The sequence below is a fragment of the Corapipo altera genome, unplaced genomic scaffold (assembly GCF_003945725.1).
Source record: "Corapipo altera isolate COAL_440 unplaced genomic scaffold, ASM394572v1 60, whole genome shotgun sequence".
NCBI classification, from domain to species: Eukaryota; Metazoa; Chordata; class Aves; order Passeriformes; family Pipridae; genus Corapipo; species Corapipo altera.
In genome coordinates, this window is record NW_020884912.1 from 2,156,829 (window position 1) to 2,177,704 (window position 20,876).

The window sequence follows — 20,876 nt, forward strand, 5'->3', positions numbered from 1 at the left end:
GTGCCGCTCACTGGGGCCTTGGGAGCTGTCAATTGCTTCAGTAATGGCTGCATCATGGAGCTCTTGCAGCTCCCACGCTCAATCAAGAAATTTAGTTGTAGGTAAATGTAAATGCACTCTTACAAGGTTTAGGTTCAGTATTCAAACATCCCTCGTTACCATCATCCTCTTGTTCCCTCACAAGTATGGCTCTTGTCAATCATGTATTCCTCTTTATAGTTTAGACCCACTGGGACTTCTCCAGCAACATTATATAATTTTTAATTAAACAAAAATTACTTGGGCAGATGATGTAACTGTTCATTAATATGTGGGAGAGTTAATCTTGCTACAGGAGCGCTTTTGAACATATAATGCAAGAGTGCCATAGGCCAGACGTGCCTCAGCCTGGGAGGATGTGAGATCACATACTCCCCCTCACCTTTAGCAGCAGCTCCAAAATGCTCTACTGTGTATCTCCCTTGCAAATTAAGCTGCTTAGTTTAATTACAAATAGTTAAAGTTACTGCTATGACTTCATATAGTTTTTTTATATATATATTTTATTGTTGGGGTTTTTTTTAATCAGTCCACAGGCTGGCACTAGGCATTGACAACTTCACTGGTGGGCAGCACAAGAGAGCTGCTTTGGAGCTGTGAAGTAAAAGCAAATGCACTCACCTTGTTAGTCAGAGCTGGACCATCAGCACACCTCTGCATGGAGGGTGGCACTTGGTAAATATCTTGTCCCACTAGACCATGACCAGTGGGTATTTGGTAAATTCCCTGATTCTGATGGGAAGGTGGCACTTGGTAGACAGGGTCCCGTGCTACAGCATGTGAGTTTGGCACTTGGTAGATCTTTTGCTGGTTGAAAGATTGATTCATCAATCCTGAGCTGGGCATATCCTGGCCAGACAGACTGTCCTGTACCACTGGACCTATCAGGAGTTTCACACGGTTGCCTGGGACGATGCCTTGCCGGCCGTGTAAGGAGCAGAGCCACCATCCTTCAAGACCTTTGGTGTTCTGTTCTATCACCGTCAAAATGTCTCCTTTGCGGAAGGCCAACTCTTCTGCACATTCGGGGACGTTATCGTACAGGGCTCTTGCCATAAGATTCTGTGGAGAAAGAAGGGCAAGAACAGAAAATGAACAAACAAGCTAGAATTTTTCTGAATTTTCAAGCACATTCTAGGTGACATGAAAAAAGAACAGAATTTGAAAAAGAAGTGTGCGGGAAACCAAAATAACATGGAAAATAATGCAGCAGAGGATTTTTCTGTCCTAGTAGTAACAGCGGGTCAGATGGAATCTCTTTATTTGGCCTGAACGGACAGGAAGTCAGGAGAGTTCTGCACTTAGCTTTGAGGTGCTCTTCTTGTGAATGAGGGCTTGTCCCTTCATCTCTTGACATTGATTTCCATATAAGTGTTCTCTGTGTACTGCTACAGCTAACTAGCTGCTGTTTAAAATAAAACTTGAACAAGACTCTCAGGGACATAATCCAGAGCAGTTTTCCTCAAGCATTTTTACATTTGTGGGGTCCTAAAAGACTTTCCATGGGAGTGCAGATCCCATTAAGGTAAAGACAGTGAGCTGGCTTTTCTTAGCTGACACCTGCAGGCTTCTTAAAGTCAGGGATCTGTAGACCACCTTGTGAGAAAAACTGTCCTTAAATACAAACTGACAAAATGTCACAGGTTTTGAACTACAATGCTTGTGTTTGCACATGGTTTTGTGCCTTCTCACTCTTTCTGTGAACTTCCTTAGTGGTGCAGTACAGCACAGCACCAGCTTAATAGGCAAAGAGCATCCTCCCCCCACTGCCTCAAAACCACCACCACCACAAAAAAATCCCTCCAAAACAACCTCAAAGGACATAGTTCCTCTGAGTCCCACTTTCTGTAGAAAGACCTTGAAGAGAACATTATTTAAAAAAAATAACGTGCCCAGCTACCCCAAGTGTTGTGGCTGTGCTACCAGCAGTACCCCTGCTAAGAAGTTTTAAGCCAACTCTGAGTTGATGTAAGATTGTGGTCTGTGATGTGTTACTGATGTGTTACTAAGAATAACAAGCACCACCTTCTATCACAGATGGAACCAGCTCCCTTTCCTCTTCCTCTGCAAGCCTGAATGGCACATCTAGTTCTGAGTAACTGGCCAAGGTATTCAATGGAAAGTAGGCAGGCTGTCTGTATTAACATTCCTGGACTCCTCAAAAAGGCCATGAACATTTAATTTTTTGGCTCTGGTGATATTTCCAAACGTGTTGGAAACAACTGCTTCATGACTGCCTGATTTTCAGTGAAGGCATTCAGCAGAGATGGTTATAAACTAATCATAAGCACTTGAAAAAATATAGAGCCCTGAATTTGTAGCACTCAAGCTGAAATACTTGGATGCAGTACACAAACTGAAATAGTACTAATGCACCAAGAAGGATATGCAGCTGTCTTAAACATTTATCTTCCCTTTGTTAAAGGGATAGTGTCGAGTACAGTTTAGTGTTTTTATCTGTCATATTTATCCTCTTCCTTGGATATAACAGAACTTTTTTTTATCCCTCACTTGTTATATCTTTCCCTATTGACACACACTTATGTTTTCCCATCATCTCTGTGCTTCATCAAGACAGCAGACTTCCATTTGACCTTGCTCAGTCAGGAGGCTGTATGCAGGGCAGACTAGTGGATGGAAAAATGGTAAGCTCAGATGTCACATAAAAGGTAGGCGGACATGCTTTTTCCAAGACATTTAGTGTTGAAATGGGGTGCATGAGATCAGTTTCCTCTTCTCTAAATGGAGGATCAGCTTTCAAATGTATGAGAAGCACTGGCTTTGCCTTTCATCAGCATCATTAATGAGGTCAGTATAAATTAAGCTTTGGTTTGGAAAAGTAGGATTGCCATTTTGAACTCCCCTGTAAACAGCAGGACTGAGGCCCACCATTCTCTCTGATGTACATCTACTCAGCTCATCAGTAACAAAGCACTAAGAAACAAGAATATAGATAAAGGAGAGAGCGATTTTTGTCCATGCCTTGGCAGGACTGTAAAACTATTATTTAAGCATGGTCAAAACCAGCAGTCTCTTCTTGAACACTATATCTGTGCTCTTGCTGTGTTGACCTGGCTGCTTAGCTGAGTCCTCGGAGCTCATAAAGCAAAAGCCTCTGCCTAGTATGAATATTCAAGTTAATCTCTTATCTTTCTACATTTCTTTCTAGCATGTCTTTCACAGGCAAAATCTACTAACGTGACTAGCTGAGCCTGTGCAACTGACAAAATATTTAAAGAAGGCTTTCACAGAGGAGTTCTTTAAAGGAGGAAGATTATGGCTAGATTGGGGAGGCCCAAACCAAGCAGGCTAAATCAATGATAAATGCATATTCTTCTACACTTTGGTGATTAAAGGTATTTGAAAAGCTTGATTAGCTTTTACAGCAAAGCAATTCTCAGAACAAAGCTGGAATGGTGGTAGAACTAGAGCAGATAAAAGTTCCCATGTGAATTTTTCCCAGTTGCTCATTATCTCTGTCCCAGTGACCTTCTCACCACCTGGCACGCAGCATGTTAATACTTTCTGGATGTGCTTCAAGAACTTCTTTGCTGCAAACAGCTTTGGATTCTCATTGTCAGTGTTAACTCAGGCACCAGTATGTGAATCATACTAATTGGTTGCTACTTGTTTCACAGCAATTTCCCCAAGGCCTTTTAAATAGCCCAGAGCCATGCCACCAGCACCAGTCACTGATGGAGCAGTGAACCAGGCAAAATATTCCACCAAATAAGGACTAGGACCAGAAACACTAAGCCTGTTGCTTGGTGCCAGCAGCAAAGGCACTGATCCTGCTAAGCAAATCTGTGTTTTGGGCATTTCCCTGACTTCATTCTTCCTTCACAGGATTGCTTAACATGAGCTTCAGAAACAGTGTCACAGTCACTTTCATTACTCAGCAGAGTCAGCCTGGAGAAAAATGAAACTGTCACCACAGAAGGCCATCAGGAAAGCTTTTCAAAACCACAGAGGCACCTTTAACCTGCTGTGGTGATCAAAACTGTAGTCTTTACTTTTCCACGGAAAGAACTTCCGATCGAAGATATCTCTCAAGATTTATGGGCTTTATCTCAACTGATTGGACAAATTTGACTATTTTTTGGATTCTGTGGGCATCATAGCCAATATCTCAATAGTCCCTCTCCTTGTTCTCATCAGCCCAGAGAATGGGGAGCATTATACAGAATTAATTCGACTTGCTCTGAAGACACATGGATATGTCGCTCATCTGTCTGTGAAACAGGCATCAAATAAGCACTAAGATCTGATATGAGAAGACACAGCAGTGACCTTTTTGTGTAAGTGCTAAAAAAACCTTGGCCATTTCCTAAACAAATCAGCAATAAAGAAAGGGCAATGAGAAAATTGTCCTGGAACTTGTTTTCACAACTGGCAAGTAGCACAGAAGTCCCTTTGTATTTCTAATACAGCAAGAAAAAAGGAGGGCAACAGATTGAGAACTACAAATTCAAGTTCTGTAATGGTAGGGAGAAATGATCTGATGTTATATAGGGGAAAAAATTTTGGTTTGTCATAGAAATAAGCTGTACTTCATAAAATGAACATAATGGCAGCTACCACCTTCTTTTAATAAGATTAAGGATGGAAGTCTCTGTTGCACTCCTTTGGTTCAGTTAAATTAACTGCATGATAGGTCTTTTCCAGCCTGGTTGATTCTGTGAGAGATGCAGTGGTGCCCTTCTCAAAATCCAAAAGTACTTGTGGTCTTTAGGCAGCTCCATTCTCCTGAGTCCCCTGTGTTATAGCAGCCATGCTTCAATTAAGGAGCACTTCTGTATAACTAATGGTTGACTGGAAAGATTCCATTCAGCTTTTCTATCCTCAAGCCTAGCTAGCAATACTTGGGATGTCTGGAAGTTGAAGCTACAGTCAGGCTCCTACTGTGTTAATACTCTCTTACAGGCAAAACATTCGTTCTCAAGAGGCTTGAATTCCTCTTAACCTTGACACATGAGTGCAGCAGAAAGCATCTTATGTAAAATCACTGAAAAACGGAAGTTCTTCAGTCTTCTGTTAAACAAAGTGCTATCTCAGTTGTCAGCAGGTCAAAGTGAAAGGGAGCCTGACCCCAATGACTACTGCCCCGGGGATTTTAGCTGGAACATGCCCCAGGAAAAGGCTCAGTTGACTTTGCTGATGCCTTGTGTCAGAAACTCTGTCTAAAAGAACTGAAACTGAAATGGATACTCTCTAGATTAAATGCAGATTACAGTGCCTGCGGACCCAACTTTCTACCTTGGTTGAGACAAAAGTAAAGCTTTCAAGCTCTCTCTAGGTAAAGTGAGCCTGGGATTTGAAACTTCTGAGTTTTCCTTTAGTGTCAGTTGCAAGTCCATTAGATAAACCCTGGAAAGGTGCAATTTGTATTCTCTGCACACCTTAGATTTTTCTTTCTTTTGCATCCAGGGTGGGTGTCCTAGAGAAACCTGACTGAGAGCAAAAGATGCTACTCCGAAAACTGTCAGCTGTTCTACTTGCAGAACCCAAATTAAAAAAAAAGACTCTGTACACTATTTTTTTTCTCAGACGTTGAAAGAATTACATGCCAAATTCAGATGCATAAATGAGGCCTGTTATAGAACGGCCAAAGGTGTCTACTCTCTCCTTAGCCTACTGCAATTGATGGTTAACATGTCTGCAGCTCGATAAAGACACATGAAAATACTTTGAAGAACATGATCTGTTTTGGTTGGCCTTCTCTGCAGCGAAGGGAACTGACAGAATTCTGTAATGTGCAGTCTGGAGGATGAAGATGTTGTTTGCTGATGAGGCAGACTGGCAGAAGAGGGAAGAGGCAAGAGTTAAAGAGAGTGGTGGAAACATCTACTATTTCTGTTAGAGTAAACACATCCAGTGACGTGGGTAACAAGAGTGTGTGAGGTGCCCACAGCCATGGAAGCAAACACAGGAATAATAAATTACATGCTATGAGATTAAATACAATGGACTCTTTAAGGGTTGAGTGTTGCGGTGCCAAGCTCTTAGCGCAGGGCTGCTGACTTGACTCCTCAGCCAGCTCCACAATGAATGAATGCTCAAGGAAAAGGTTCAACCAACCGTAAGCTCAAAGAATTTCTGTCACATCCCTGAGAGGTGCAATATGAGGATACTGATCCCTGCTCTGTGCTTGGCTGATGAGTTGTATTGTTTTGTTCCGCTTTATCTTGCTTTTAAATATTGCTTCCTATGTGTAGAGTTTATGTGCAAACAAAACTAGGAAAAGTGCCTGTGCTCTTCACTGAAAAAGGGTGGGACCCCTTTTTTCTATTACTGGACAAACTGTTTCTTAAAATGACAAATAGCTTCTCCTCTATGTTTAGCTAGCTTGGGAGTAGGAAGGGAGGAACAAAGGAAGGAAAGGTGAGGGTGACACTCCCCAAAGGAGTGTCTGTGAACAAATCAGTAGCTTAATTTTCATTGGGTCGCTTTTAATTATCCATCACATAATATTTTTGATATAGATTCACATCTTTTAGGTTTCTTTAAAATGAATCACTGCCACTCCAAAGTACGCTTAAGCATTTACATACACTTGTACTGCTGCGGTAAGCCCAACAGTAATAATTTGCCTGAGACTAAAGAACCGATCTGAAAACCCACCAAGAGTGAGTTTTATTGTGAGAGAAATGGTTTGACTACAAGCAGTACCGGTAGAAGAGAGGGAAGTTTGTGCTTCTCTTGCCTTCTGACACAAGTGCTTCAGTGTAAGAGCCATTGGGCAGTTTAACTTTGGTGCTTTTCAGCTCTCATCTCCTTTTCTATTTCTCACTGTCACTGCCCCTGAATAAAGAATTTATTGTGCTGTGTTGGCAAGGAAAGCAACTATTGAAGCACAGTAGGTAACAGGTCTATCTATAACAAGCAACTTATCATGAAGGCTACTTAATAGAAGTTGACAGAGGTTACTGAACAAGATATTCAGCTTTGAAAAATGTCTTTTGCTGGTCTCCTCAAAGCTGGAAGAAGACACTGTGAACAGCAAAGGCAGTATCCGGTGCACACAAAGCTGCACTGGTATGTTTTTAGACATGTCCTTGTGGGCAGTGACGTGGGGCATGGACTACAAAATGGCACTGCTTGGCCAAAACAGCCCCCCATACACATGTAGACCTTGAACAACTCATCACCAGCAACAAGCTGTGTGCAGATATTTGCTTTTTATCTCAAGTTGATAGCTAGCAGAGAAGGCAGGAAGTGCTACCACAGCATGTATGAAAGAGCCTGCTGCACTAGCAGGGCGTCACAGTGACTGCAGCTTCAGAGGGAGCACTCTGAGAGGCCCTTAGCCTGTGCCTGGCTCTGGGAACTCTTTGGCTCACTGCTAATGGCAAAATAAGGAGCCTGGTCACAAACGCTCAGCACAATAATGTTTCAGTTTGCTCCTCAGGCAAAGTTCCACTTTTCAGGCACTCTCTCGCTTTCTTCCACCAAAAACCCCAAGTTTTGATTTAGCGAAGATACTTCTCTGGTCAAGCGTTGCTAGGCCAAATAATTACAATTCTGGGTGGAAACTAAAGCAGTTTTCCATGCACAGATTTGGAAGGCTAGCTTTACAGCTAATGAGAGACCTATGAGCTAACAGCCTGAGCAGAGCCCTAAGGAGGACAGGTCTTCATCCACCCTAAGTATCCTTGCATCCTGTACATCTGTCAGTCATGCTAAAGCACACCACGCTGCGTGGAGGTTGTGATGTGGAAAACCTTGAGTTTGGAGGGCAGAAAGGGTCTTATTTCAGTGTTCCACTGAGCTGTCCCAGCCTGCCTGTCTGGCCTGAGGAGCCTGAATTTCAGAGTTTGTTCTGGCTGGGGTTTCTTTGGTAGTGAGACAAGTTACACAGAAAGTAAAAGATGAAAAATGGGAATATCCCCTCCTTAATGGATCACACTTGGGTAGGCCAAAGCAGGCACTATGGCTGTCACACTCTGGAATATTCACTGCCAGTTTCTGCAGGCACAATACTCCACCAAGCAAGGGGGGTAGGCAGGCAGCGAGTGGACCAGCAAGGGCCCAGGCACTTCACACTTCTGCTCAAGATGCTGATGTGGTCCACTGATTCACCCAAATCTGGGATTCAAATGTGACGTAAATGTGAGAGACTGAAGGTTCTCTGGTCTGAAAACACTTTTCGTTTCATAGCTGCTCCATTTTAAGTAAATAGGAGATATTTTTGCACCCATTTTTTTGGTAGGCAGTTGGCAAAGTAGTTTGCAAAATGGAGGCACAGCAATGAACCTGCAACTTCAGAGGGAATCCAAATGCATGACTCTGAAAGAAGGAATTAGGAGGATAGAAGAGGTGTGGGAGGGGAAGTAAAAAAGGAAAAATGTGAAAATGAAAGTTAGAGCTAAGATCCTAACTGAAGCTTTAGCCTGTGGGAATAAAATACTTCATTATTCTGCACTGTGTGTATCTGCTTATTGCCATGAATGAAGTTTCAAAATGGACAACTGAGTTGAAAAAGAAAGTTTTCTGGCTCTGTATCTATTAAGAACAGCAAAATGATAATTTCTACCTTAGCTAGAAGGAAAATAAGCTAGGCTTTCTGTTTGTTCACATATTCTTTCGTCACTTGATTTGAGTTTTGGGTTTTGGCTTGTCCGGTTTTATTTCAGTTAGAGAGGATGCGAGGTATTGCAAAGGTAATCAGAGAAATATAATATCATAGATGTTAAATAAGGAGTTCATTTACCCCTTCTGTTTCTGATGTGGTGAAGGCTGGATGTGTTGTACCACAAAAGCTCCAAGGTGCTTGGTGACCACGTAGGAGGAGTTTAAGAGGAGTGACAACTCCCATAGCAACCCTGTGTTTGGCGTCTGTGCAGTGAGACGCAATGGGTCACAGCTACGCAGGAAAAGGGCATATATGAGGTAACGCTCCTTCGTTCAGCCATGGGGAACACTCCTGAGATTAATGCACACAGCTTGTGCTGTCAGACCACCCACCCTGTTTGGGGCTATCACCAAAGTCCCATAGGGTTTGCGACAGTAACATTTACAGTGAAGCAGAGTACTGATCTACTGATGACATATCCTGATCTTACTCCCCTGACCTCTGAGTTCCTGAAGTTTATAGGAGTGCTGAAATACCATTTTCTTTATTCTTTCTGGGAACACAAACCACATCCCCTCACTTACCTTCAAGACCTATTAATATTTTGGGAAATTCCACCACACCTAACTCACTAAGTTTTCTGTATATGTTTCATCCCTGTAACCAGTTTCCTTTCCCCCCACCCAAGGAAGGGTGTGATCTAGTTCGACGACTTTAAAAGGCCTTTTCAAATCTGTCTGAAGGCTGTGTGCCTTTTGTGACATCAACAGGGAGGGGGGAAAAAAAAAAATCAAGCATGCAAACAATAGCCTTAGAGCAAATATGATCTCACTGTGATTAAACCACAGTACATCAAAATCAAAAGGCAGATGGAAAACCTAACCTCTTTCCCTCAGGCAGGCAATTAAAAACTTAATGAGAGGAGATCGGATGTTAAATGCTTAAGAATTGAAGAAGCAGAGTGGGGGGGGGGGGAAGGACAGAAAGAAAGAATTCCGAAACGTGTGTTTTGAGTTCTCCATTTTCCATTTTCTGGCATTTGTGAGCAGTCTTCTCCCAGACAAAGCTTCCTCTAAAAACAACCACACCCTCTTTCCAAATTTAACCCTTCCTGTGCGGCTCTGGGGAAACAATTACAACAATTGTAATTTGTCAAGAAACCATAGCTGGGTAGACATAGGCCCTCAGTATTGTCACCAACTTACTTATCTGATGTCTTCAGCTTTGAAAAATCTGACTTTTTTTAAATTATTTTTTTTAAATCTAGAACTTAGATGAACTGGGGCATGCTCTTCTTCCCCCAAGTCTCTCAAAAGATATTCTGATAGTAGGGAAAGTCACTCTTCTCTAGTCAATTTAGTATCACCATCTAGGATACTACACAGGAACTACAACTTGGGTTGATCTGGGACTTCAGCTTACTAAAGAAAAACAAGCTTGGGAACTCATCTTTCCAGGCTCCTACCAGCCCTCAGCAGGCTGGTGGGAAGAAAAGATAGCATGTTGCCAGTGAATCAGGCTTCCAGGAGAGCCAAGCCTGGCTGGCAGATGATGCTTGCCAGGTCCGGTCAGAGCCATTTCCATTCTACAGAGTGGCAGCCAAAAGTCAACAAGCCTCCCAGAACAGCTCAATTTTGGCAAGATGACATTTTCTGGGTAAGCGTACCCCCGGAAAAGGGAGATGGTGAGTTCATTTTAACCACCTATAGTTACTTTGCTTAGTCTCAGGCTGAAACACAACTTTAACTGCATTCCTGATCGCTTGAGACTGGTTTATGCGGCTTCTGGGTTGCAAACAAGATAAAGCAGTATAAACAGAGAGAGAAAACAAAAGAAGGTATCTGCTTGTAAACTAGGCCATTCTATAGCAGTAAAAATTGGTTTATTACCTTAACCATTTTAATTGGATGTAAAGTCCACAGGATAAGGGCATTCATGACCCTACCTACTGTAAGCTGTTTAAACAGTCAACGTGCTTCTACTTTTGTACTTAACCCTTTGGATCAAAAATTTCCTTAGAGAATCATTGAATTTTCATAATCTGTATCTTCCTCTCACTGTCTGCAACTAAGCACAACATTCATTGGAAGAACTGAGATTTACTTCTAGGATCTTTCAGCATATTCTAAGATTTGTTCTCACCAAATGATTCACGGTATTGCTACTGCTAAAATTTTCAACCTTGCTGTCAATAAGACCTGCTTAAGAAGGGGCTTCTGATGTGCTGATTGCACTCCTGTAGAGTAAATCCATTCTTAATACTCTTCCTTTTCCAGGCAGGCTAAGTCCACTCTGACTGTGAATAAAGTGTTTTTAAAACAAACACAAAAATCAAAAGGCGAGAATTTGCTTCATCCCTATCGAGGAAAAAAAAAATACAATTTTTTCATGCTAGGCACTTGTGTTTCTAGGACTGCAAACTATAACTTTAGCAGTCCTGTTTCATGTCAAATGGAAGCTACATCCAAATCTGCTGTGGAAAAATGAACTCCTTAAAATTAAGACAGTTTCCACTACTGCAATGTCTAGACCAAAAGGCAAAAGAAAATGGTCACTTGCCAAGAGCAGCCTACAATAATCAGGCAGTAATATGCAAAGGCCGCACTCTGAGCTGCTATAAAGTGACCCAGCTTCACTGATGCTGAAAGCTGCAGCCATTTACAGGCAGGAGAACCTCTAAATGCAGCTTTACTCAGCAGTAGCCTGACCAAATAAATATTGCTAAATACATGCCATAAATATTCTTTTTGTAGTACCGTCCCAGATGACTGCCTGATCAAGCCTACTGAAGCCTTGGCATAAAGAATTTTTCAGGGGTCAGAGGACTGTTCTAACACATAAATGTCCACTGCTTTCATGGATGCTAAGAGAGCATGTATTACATAAAGAAGCATCTTGAAAAGTGATTTGCGCATTTACGATTCCAAATGTCACTGAATGTGGGCTCTTACAGAGATGTGTGGACTTTCATGTCCACAGTTCAGCTACTTGTCTCCATCAAGTGCAGCCAGAAATGGGAGCAGTAGAAGATAAGGGTTCTCCACAAGTGTTGCAGCTAAGGCAGAGACTTGTGTGTGCTCCTCTTAAGTGCTTATGTCATTTCAAAAATGGAATTAAACTCTAGATCTTGGGAGACAGGTGAGTTCCTAAATGCTGATGGTATGAATGGGATTTAAGTACTTAAATGTCTGTGATAAGCTAGTCCAAATAAAATAAGCAAAATGAAACTGACTTTCCTTAGGCCCTTAAGTGACCTAAGCCCATCTATTGTATGCAGAAGGCATTCCCATGCCCCTAACATCTTTGATAACAGCAATATGACAAGTAGGAAGTTCTATGCTCCTGGTTTTCTCCTTTTTTGTATGCAGAGAGATACAAGGCTGTTTGCTGTTTCCAGATACTGAGGGAACATCCTCTTCTCCTGTACTTCTGTGCAAGACCAGGTCCTCATGCTTGGCTGAGGACTGCCATGAATGCAAGCTCTTTGCAGGAAGACAAGCAGGCTTCTTGCCTCCTGCTGTTTCTAAAGTTGGCCACAGCAGTCAGTAGGTACACCCACTCTAGTTTTGGTGCATGGAAGTATGATTCGTGAGAATTGCCTCTCACTTTCACTCAGGTCACTAGACGCACCTGGTCTTGCTGCAAGGACTCTGGTATTTATAATGGAGCACAGGCAGTTCAATAATATAAATGTCTCCCAAGACACCCCACATAGGATTTCAATGTTCACTGATCAGATATCAATGTGAGTATAATCTTTTCTAACCCCACTTGTTGCTGTGCTTGAGCCTGTAAGATTCCAAAGACGAGTTTGTATGTGGGAACTGTGCTCCAACATTTAACTGTGCTCCAACACTTAACGAGTTCACAATAATGCTGCATAAGACTTCTCCAAAGTCTACCATATATTCTGCAAAATAGTGCTTATTGGCTTAGAAAGGCTGCAGAACTCTCCTGAAAAGTGCTTTCATTTTTTCTTTGCAGAAGATGTTTCCATGAAGTCTTACTACTAGGCACTTCTCCTGTGCTCTGTCTGGCAGGTCCCCCTTGATGAGGTCTTCTGACAGTATGGCACTGTTTGGAATTAGCAGTGTTGAATCAAGAAATCTCAAGGCCAAGTAAGTCTAATATGTCTGCAACCTCTGGCAGGACCTTAAAAGTATGAGTAAACTCCCCCAGATAAGTATCTAATGCCTCTTGTACTATTTAGAGTCAAACTGAATTGGAACTATCAAAGAAATAAGGAAGACTGTTCATCTGATAGTTCTGTTTCCCCATCCAATACTAGGAACTACTGGACAGAGACAGATTAGGCTACCAGCTTCTCGATTAAATAGATTTAAAGCTACATTACTCAAGAACAGTTGGTAGCATAAAAACACAGAAGTCTAGAAATCACGCAAAAAACTTCCATGCTGTTAGGTCTAATGCTTTATGATGGCATTTACTTCCTCTAAAACAAGTCTTATAACATCCCTAAACCTCAGTACCTCCATCTGTACAACAGAATTAACAGCACTTTGCTATCCTACAAGACTTTGAGAGGGCAAATGAATACTGTTGTGGGAGTTTCTCAAATACCCTGAGGTATTGAGGCACTTACCTCTATTGAGTATACAAATACATAAATCTACAGGGGGATATGGGGGGGGGGGAGGGGCACACAGAGGCCATAGGGGGGAAGAATGGGAATCTGAAAATAACAGTGGCCATCCAAGCTTTGTGAAGGAGACAGTCCTTCTGCTACATCTCACTAGTGCTGATGCTCATTTAGGCCTGAGCCTTCTAGACTCTGGTCACCTCACTTCGTACACACACAGATGAGAGAAAAATCGTGAAGCTTTCATTGCAAGAGAGACAGTACAAGCTTGGACAGTTTTTCCCCTTGTTGGTTTGTTCCTCTAATACTACATATTACAAGGTTTTTACAGTTCCTATTTACTTCTAAGTTTGATTGTCTCCCTGTGATTGATGAGATACTGAAAAAAATGAAAACTAACAGGAGTGAAGAATAAACAAAGCAGAGAGGATTTGGTTAATAAAGTACAGACAGTTCTTTTTCCCTTTACATGGTCCAACACTCAAAGTCTTTCATTGCCAGGGTTACAAGCAGCTTTTCACAAGCATTTCTGGTTGGGAATATTGTATTTCTTCCCAGGGACACTATTTTGTTTGTCTTGGCGTGCAGACATTGTAATCAAGTCTATATATTACAGAACTGTGCCTTAGCACAAATGGCAGGCATTTCAAACCCTATTTAGTTTTCTTCCTTGCCCAACAAATTATCTAAAAATAGATAATCAAGACCTCATACTTTACATCTACGTCATTCCTTTTGGCTTAAATGAGGTAAGGAATGCAGTGTTTTTTCCTCTCCTCTTTCACTAACAGTTTGGATGTTTTAGTAAACAGATAAGTCCCCCTTTCTTCCTCCCCCCTCTTATTTTGTCTTGCTTGTGAACAGCCAACAAGCTACAAAAGCCCTGTTATGATAATGTTTTCTTCCTTTTTCTTCTGTTGCACTTTTATGGCCTGAAATAAGAGCATTGGAATTGCTGGCCAGATATATCCTCTCCAATTCATGTTCTTCTCTGATCATGATAACCCACTGGTATTATAGCTGTAACTGCTCCATCCTTGGAATCATAGTCTAGGTTTCGTTTCAGAAAAGGATGACCCTACCTTCTGGATCACAGAATACTGGAATGGCATCCTGTGAGAACTTGATGGGATGCAGTTATGTGGTACATCGAGATTTGGCACAAAAGCAAGCTGCTGTCATTAAAGAACTGAGGTGTTGTCCTATTACAGCCACACCCCTACAGCAATTTGTTTCTCAAAGTACCTTTTAGACAATTAGTACTAAGACATGCTAACAAACAACATAAATATTTGTTATGCTTAACCTTTCCTATCTATCCATAGCTTAGTTAGAATAACTTTTATGTTCTCCAATATTTAGCTAGGACATGAATGGTAGATTAGACCTAACCTGGGGTCAAATTTGTCTTTGCTTTAAACAGTCATGTCAGTTCTGAACTTGCTTAAATCCACAGGGATTTTCCCATGGCTTTCAGAGGATTCACACTTGAGTATAAAGTTGGAAGAATGCGTAAAAAGTGAGATGGACTTTAGGTGAAGGAAGAGAGAGAGGGAACAAGTTTTGAAAATGTTTGAGTAAAAAATTGGTAGATTGAGAACCAAAAAGGATTTCTAGACCAGAAATGACCTCGGAATTAGTCACACTGAAAGCAAAGCCATGACTGATGGAGAGACATATTCAGGGTCTTCTCATCCATGAATCAGTTTCACTTCTGTCCTGCTGTTAATACTCTAAATTAAACTATAGTAAGAATTTCAATTATTTCATTAATTGAGGCCTTATGGACTATCACAATGAAAGTAAAGAATGACAGGCCCCAGTATAACACCGGAAGCAGTTAAATAGAGCCGAATCTGCACCTGGATGCTAAGCCTCTGAAGTGATGGTATGTCTCCAGGCATCATACGTGCCATGAACACTCTCTGTTCCTTTATTTCGTGTATACAACATAAAAAATAACGCTTTTGTTTTCCTGTAGGAAGATAAAAGAAGGAAAATACCAGAAGAACAAATACTGAATGAGCAGGTATTTTCTTTATATGATACTCCAGGGATAAGAAATAGATCTAAGGATGTTTGTCACAGTTCAACAGTGTAAATAACTACTTCGCATTTCCCAGGGAAAGTAAACACTCTAGTCTAAGGAGAAGGTTTTTGAGCCAAAACCCTCAGTCTTGTCTTTTTTTTTTTTTTTTTTTAATGGCTGGTTCTTTCTGTGTCTAGCTTTCTCTATCTAGCATTACACAATCACACACACAAAACAAAATTCTCATTCCCACAAGACAGGGCAAAGGAAACATTATAGAGCAGGGAAGACTTCCCCCTTTTGAGCCACCTTATTGGTCCTTATTCTTGCAGTGCCCCTAGGCTACATAGGACACAAGATCTCCTTTGCAGTCGAGGAAGGACAGGCGGTGACTTGACAAGAAATCAGGACCATTATTTTGCTACTGTGATACAAAAGTTGCTTAGCCATGGGCAGCCTGAAAGCAGTTGGTGAGCTCTGGACTAACAGCAACAGTTCTCTTCTATCCTCAAGTGCCTGATGTAATGTGCTCAGAGTAACAGCTTCTCTAAGCAAGTATAAAGTCTACCTGAACTGATTAGAGGCAGAGTAGATAGGAGAAAAGAGATGAATTTGATCTCAGACTTCAGTCAGTTGATATACAATAAAAAAAAAAAACCAACCTAGCCATCAGATCCAGATCAAATTTTCAAAGTTGTGGATTATCCTTATTGATCTACATCTTATACAATTTCTTTTTTCCTTATTATTCTTAACCACTATGAGACAGAGAAACCATCAGCAGCTTTGAAAACTTAATTCTGACCTTTCCCAAAGTTTGGGTATGAGAGATCCAGAAAGCTTGGTCTGAACTAAGAGATTACAGAAAAACATGAAAATATATACTTATTTACAGAGATATCACTTGTACTTTTCACTCTGCCCAGGTTCAAAAGCCTTATACAATGCTATAGCATCAGCACTCTTTTACACTACACTGCCTAAATTCAGTAAGGAGATGGACTTCACTTCCAAAGAAACTTGGTCTCCAAGTAAGTATATAGCATGCCATTTCCAAAATCACCTTTTTATTGACGCTGAAGTTATTTTTGGCAGGGGAAGGAAAGTTTTTCCTTCCCTCCCCTTTTTTTTCCAATCACACAAGATTACGGTATGTCCGTACTGTAATCTAATGCCCTGTGGGCAATTCTGTACCTTGCCCAGACGTTTTTGAGTAATATTAAGATGAAAGCCTCCACATTTGTGTCTTTTGAAGAAAAAAAAAATCCAACCCCCCCCCAAAAAAAAAGTCCCTCCAAAAAACCCCCCAAAACCTAACCACCAACCACCTCTGGCAAAAGGTTGCTAAAAGCGATTATTTAATAAGTGGGGATAATGGGATCTAATAAGGAGGACAGGCTACAAACTTTTTTAAAAATATATGTGGGTGTTTTTCTCTCGCTTGTGAGCCATCAAAGAGACAGCACCGTGATGAGGAAGCATACACAAAGGGCTGGAAAGGGGGTAAATTACCTCACGGGGAGAAGCGGCAGTACCTGTCCCAAACCGCGTCTTTGCCATCGCGCACCAACCTTCTGCGTTTCCCGCGATCCCGGGCTCGCGCCGTTATCCAGCGCCAGAGGGAGAGGCGGGGAGGGGAGCCCCTTTCCCCCCCCTCCACCAACACCCCACAGCACCCGGGGTCCCCTTTCGCTGCCCCCTCGTTCCCCGCAGGCACCTTCCTTGGGGCTCTGCGCCCGGGGACGGCGCAGGGGAAAGGGATACCCGGCCGCCTCCCGCGCACACGGCTTGCCTTGAGAGCAGCCCCGAGCCTTCCGCCACTCGCCTCCTGTCCGGGCTGCGGCCCCTGCCAAGCCCCTGAGCCCACCCAAGAACGGCGCCCGGCGGCGGCGGCGGCTCACCTTGTACTTCATGGCTACGGCTCGCTCCACCATTCCAGCAGCAGCTACTCCGCGTCCCGCCGCATCCCCGCGGGCTGTGCCCGCCCCGCTCCCCGCCGCGCCGCCAGCCTGCCCGGATCATTTGCATAGCGCCCTCCCCATTGGCCACGGCCCGGCGCGAGCGGCCCCGCCCCCGGCCCCGCTGGTCGGGAGAGGGGAGGAGGGAGACGGGGGAGGGACCGGGCTCCGGGACCGGGATTCGGGACCGGGCTCGGCGGGTCCGGCCGCTTCCCAACTCCGCTGTCCAGAGAGAGATAGACCCCTCAGAGAGCGAACGCTGGCGGCCCTGCTCCCTGGGATCCCCGTCCGTGCCTTTTCAAAGATGCTCGCGTCGACTTTTTCCCAGAGGAAAAAGGACCTGTGGGTGTTGGTCGGCAGCCGGCGGAGCGTGAGCCAGCCGTGTGCCCAGGTGGCCAAGAAGGCCAATGGCATCCTGGCCTGCATCGGCAATAGCGTGGCCAGCAGGACTAGGGAAGTAATGTTCCCCCTGTATTGGTCACTGGTGAGGCCACACCTCACATCCTGTGCCCAGCTCTGGGCCCCTCACTACAACAAAGACATTGAGGTGCTGGAGCGGGTCCAGAGAAGGGCAACGGAGCTGGTGAAGGGTCTGGAGCACAAGTCTGATGAGGAACAGCTGAGGGAGTTGGGGTTATTTAGTCTGGATAAGAGGAGGCTCAGTGGGAACTTTATTGCTCTCTGCAACTCCCTGAGAGGAGGTTGTAGCCTGGTGGGGAGCGGTCTCTTCTCCCAGGCAGCCAGCAACGCGACAAGAGGAAATGGCTTCAAGTTGTGCCAGGGAAGATTTAGATTGGGTATTAGGAAGAATTTCTTCGTGGAGAAGGTGGATAAGCATTGGGCTGCCCAGAGAGGTTGTAGAGTTACCAACCCTGGAGATGTTGGTAACTTAGTGCCATGGTCTAGCTGACATGGTGGTGTTCAGTCAAATGTTGGACTCAGTGATCTCAGAGGTCTTTCCAATCTAAATGATTCTGTGATGGTGTCAACCTTTTCCATCCATCCCTTCCTTAGCCACTTTTATCACTTTTGGAGGGCCTGAACACTGCTCCATTCCTGTCTTTGCAATTATTTTTGTTCACATTTGTCCCCAGAAGATGATCTTTTTAACTACTACTGCTCAAATCAAAATGCCAAGTGTTCGCTTTGCCTGGCTGCTATTTAAACACTGATTAGACACCAGAGGCCAAGAATGCTTTAATGGTCTAGAGATGTCCATTATGAAGAGTGACCATGGTAAATACGGATTATTTGGAAGAGAGTAATAATTAACTCTGGTATCTTGGGGGCAGGAAAGAGCAGGGAAAATAAAATGTGTCGTGATTCTCCATGCTTTTTAAGTCAGATCCCTTAATCAGGCATGATTAATATGGCACACATAATAGGAACCTTTGTGTATGGGACATACTCCAGCTTGTTTAGATGAACAGGAAATAAATTCTCTCCTTTTTGCCTGAGCTGGATCTTACCCAATATTTCTAGGTCATAGATGGACTCAAGGCTATTTCTGGTGGCCTAAGGAAAAACAGCAAAGAATAATCTTGTACTACCAGATTACAAACATCACTACATTCCATACTACATCATTATCCTTAAATTCTCACGTGACTAATCCTCTAGAGAGGGATCCTGTTGCTAAAATGGCTTTTTGACTGATAAAGAATGTCATACTTTTATGTGCAATCTCCTCCATTCTCTAATTACAGCATAAAATATGTGGCTGTACTGTACAAATTTACTAAATGCAAAAATATTTTATGTCATCTTCCTGACTGCACATGCCCTAATAGCTCATCAGTGTGAGCCCCTGTCAGAACAAAAGATGTCTCAGTAATTAGTGAGAAGAGTGAGCTCCTGCTTTCTGCAGTGCAGAGCGTGCCACTGTGGCTGGGCTCCAGATGCGGTGCTGTAGCTTCACCAGCTCTGACCGCTCCTAGGGGTTTTTCCCTGGGTCTTTCTTTCAGTTTTTGTTGTTGCTATTGATTCTTCTGATTTCCCAAGAAGATATGTGAAACAGATAATATTTTATATGCACTGGGTTTAGGGCAGTGTTGTTTTAAGTGCAGCATCAAAATAAATTTGGGTCGTTTCAAGAGAAATAAAATCCATTTGTATGCTGTGTCCTTATACACTTTAATTAAGAAGAGAATTCTTCCAGTGATTATATATTACCAGCTTACTCTTAGGAGAGTGCAAGTCTCTTTGGAGTATTTCTTAACTGAAGAGTTAAGAATCAAAGAACCTTTGATTTTCTTTTTGCATGTTTTTGCCCTTCATACTGCAAGGAGAAAATTTCTGCTAAGTACAGATGATGCAATGGATAAGGTGTTAGCATCCAAATCCAGTTCCTTGAATTAGATCTGTATAATCTCTCTATGTGGCACCATTGCCATGAAGATAAAGATTGTAAAACCACATCAGTAAGAACCAGATAAGTACTGGAGACAAAAATAAGAAAAGTAGCATCATATTTCTGACTTCACCTATATTTAAATGTAGGATGCATCTGGTTTCCAGTCATCCTAACAATAGTGTTACTTTTCTTGTAATTGGCATTTTTCATAACACTTTATAATCACATTATGAAACCTAAGCACATTCAAGAAGCTGAGCCTTCTGCTTTTGTTTTAGCTTGTGTTGCTTTTAATGTGTGCAAAAAGTCCCTGACTGATTTTAATATGAAGTAACAGATGTGTTAATATGAAATTCTAGTTGGATTGTTCCCATGTGTATATTGTTTTGCCTTTATCACTCTCCATAACTCATATTAAAAACTTTTACTTAGATGCCACTGCAATGACACTTTGGACACAGACCCACAAAGTCTACTAGTGTTCACAGCTGTACTTTACAACTCTGAAGAAGCAGATGCGAGAGCTGGTATTTTACAGGGAGGAACAGGGATTGCCATTGCACACCACCTCCACAGTGAAGTCCCACTGCTCATTTTATTCATGCACTGTCCTTCTCCCTCTCACCTACTCTGTTTACTTTGAGGGAGTTTTTAATTTTCCCAATGGTTGCACTCCTACTTAGTGCAAGACTTCTAGCAGAGCTAGCAGCATGGTGGAGCTCTGTGATCTATCACGAATATCAGGAATTAGATATACCTTGAAAGAGAGATTTGTAAATGTGATCCCCTAACCTCGATGCATTACTGTAAGAAGTCAGGATTGCGGCAGGCACATTTGTGGTTAGTGCAAGCACTCTGCTGCTTTTGCTGACCTTGTCGATGTCCATGCCTTTACTATGTAATATTGTATTTCAGGCAAAGTGTAGGAAAGTTTTGAGTTGGTTGTGTTGGACAATCAGCTCAATTATATAATGGAACTTGCTGATGAGAAAGCCGAAACCTGGCATTACTGATGTCTGTGTTTTAGAGGCAACTTGAGCTGTATTGCCAGGATTTATAACTACAGGGTCCTATTGAAGTTCTCAGGAGGGTAATTCATGTAATGTGACTTTTTGCTTTGCAGCACAGCAATGGCTTGATTCACAGCCTCATATTTTATTCCACTGCAATTCTGGCAGAGTAGCAAATGGGTTCTGTGACTTTGTCTTGTGTCTTTAGCAATGGCTTTTGTTTGTTTCTTTGATTTTGCTGTGGGCAATTAATATTATCCTCTGCTCATTTGGGCAGCCTACTGCTTGCGTCCTTCTCTCATACACCATTCCTGC

The 20,876-nt window shown here is 42.6% G+C and overlaps 1 protein-coding gene across 1 annotated transcript in view; it reads right to left on the reverse strand.

The window, feature by feature from the left end:
* The window catches only part of NEDD9 (neural precursor cell expressed, developmentally down-regulated 9), a 39,271-nt gene extending 22,064 nt beyond the window's left edge, over positions 1-17,207 (reverse strand). The window contains exons 1-2 of the mRNA XM_027654179.1: positions 17,142-17,207; positions 661-1,101 (exon numbers count right to left, since the gene is read on the reverse strand). Of these exons, the coding sequence (XP_027509980.1) occupies positions 661-1,101; positions 17,142-17,174 (474 nt within the window). The 5' untranslated portion in view covers positions 17,175-17,207. The remainder of the gene's footprint in view (positions 1-660; positions 1,102-17,141) is intronic.
* Between the last annotated feature and the right edge of the window lie 3,669 nt (positions 17,208-20,876).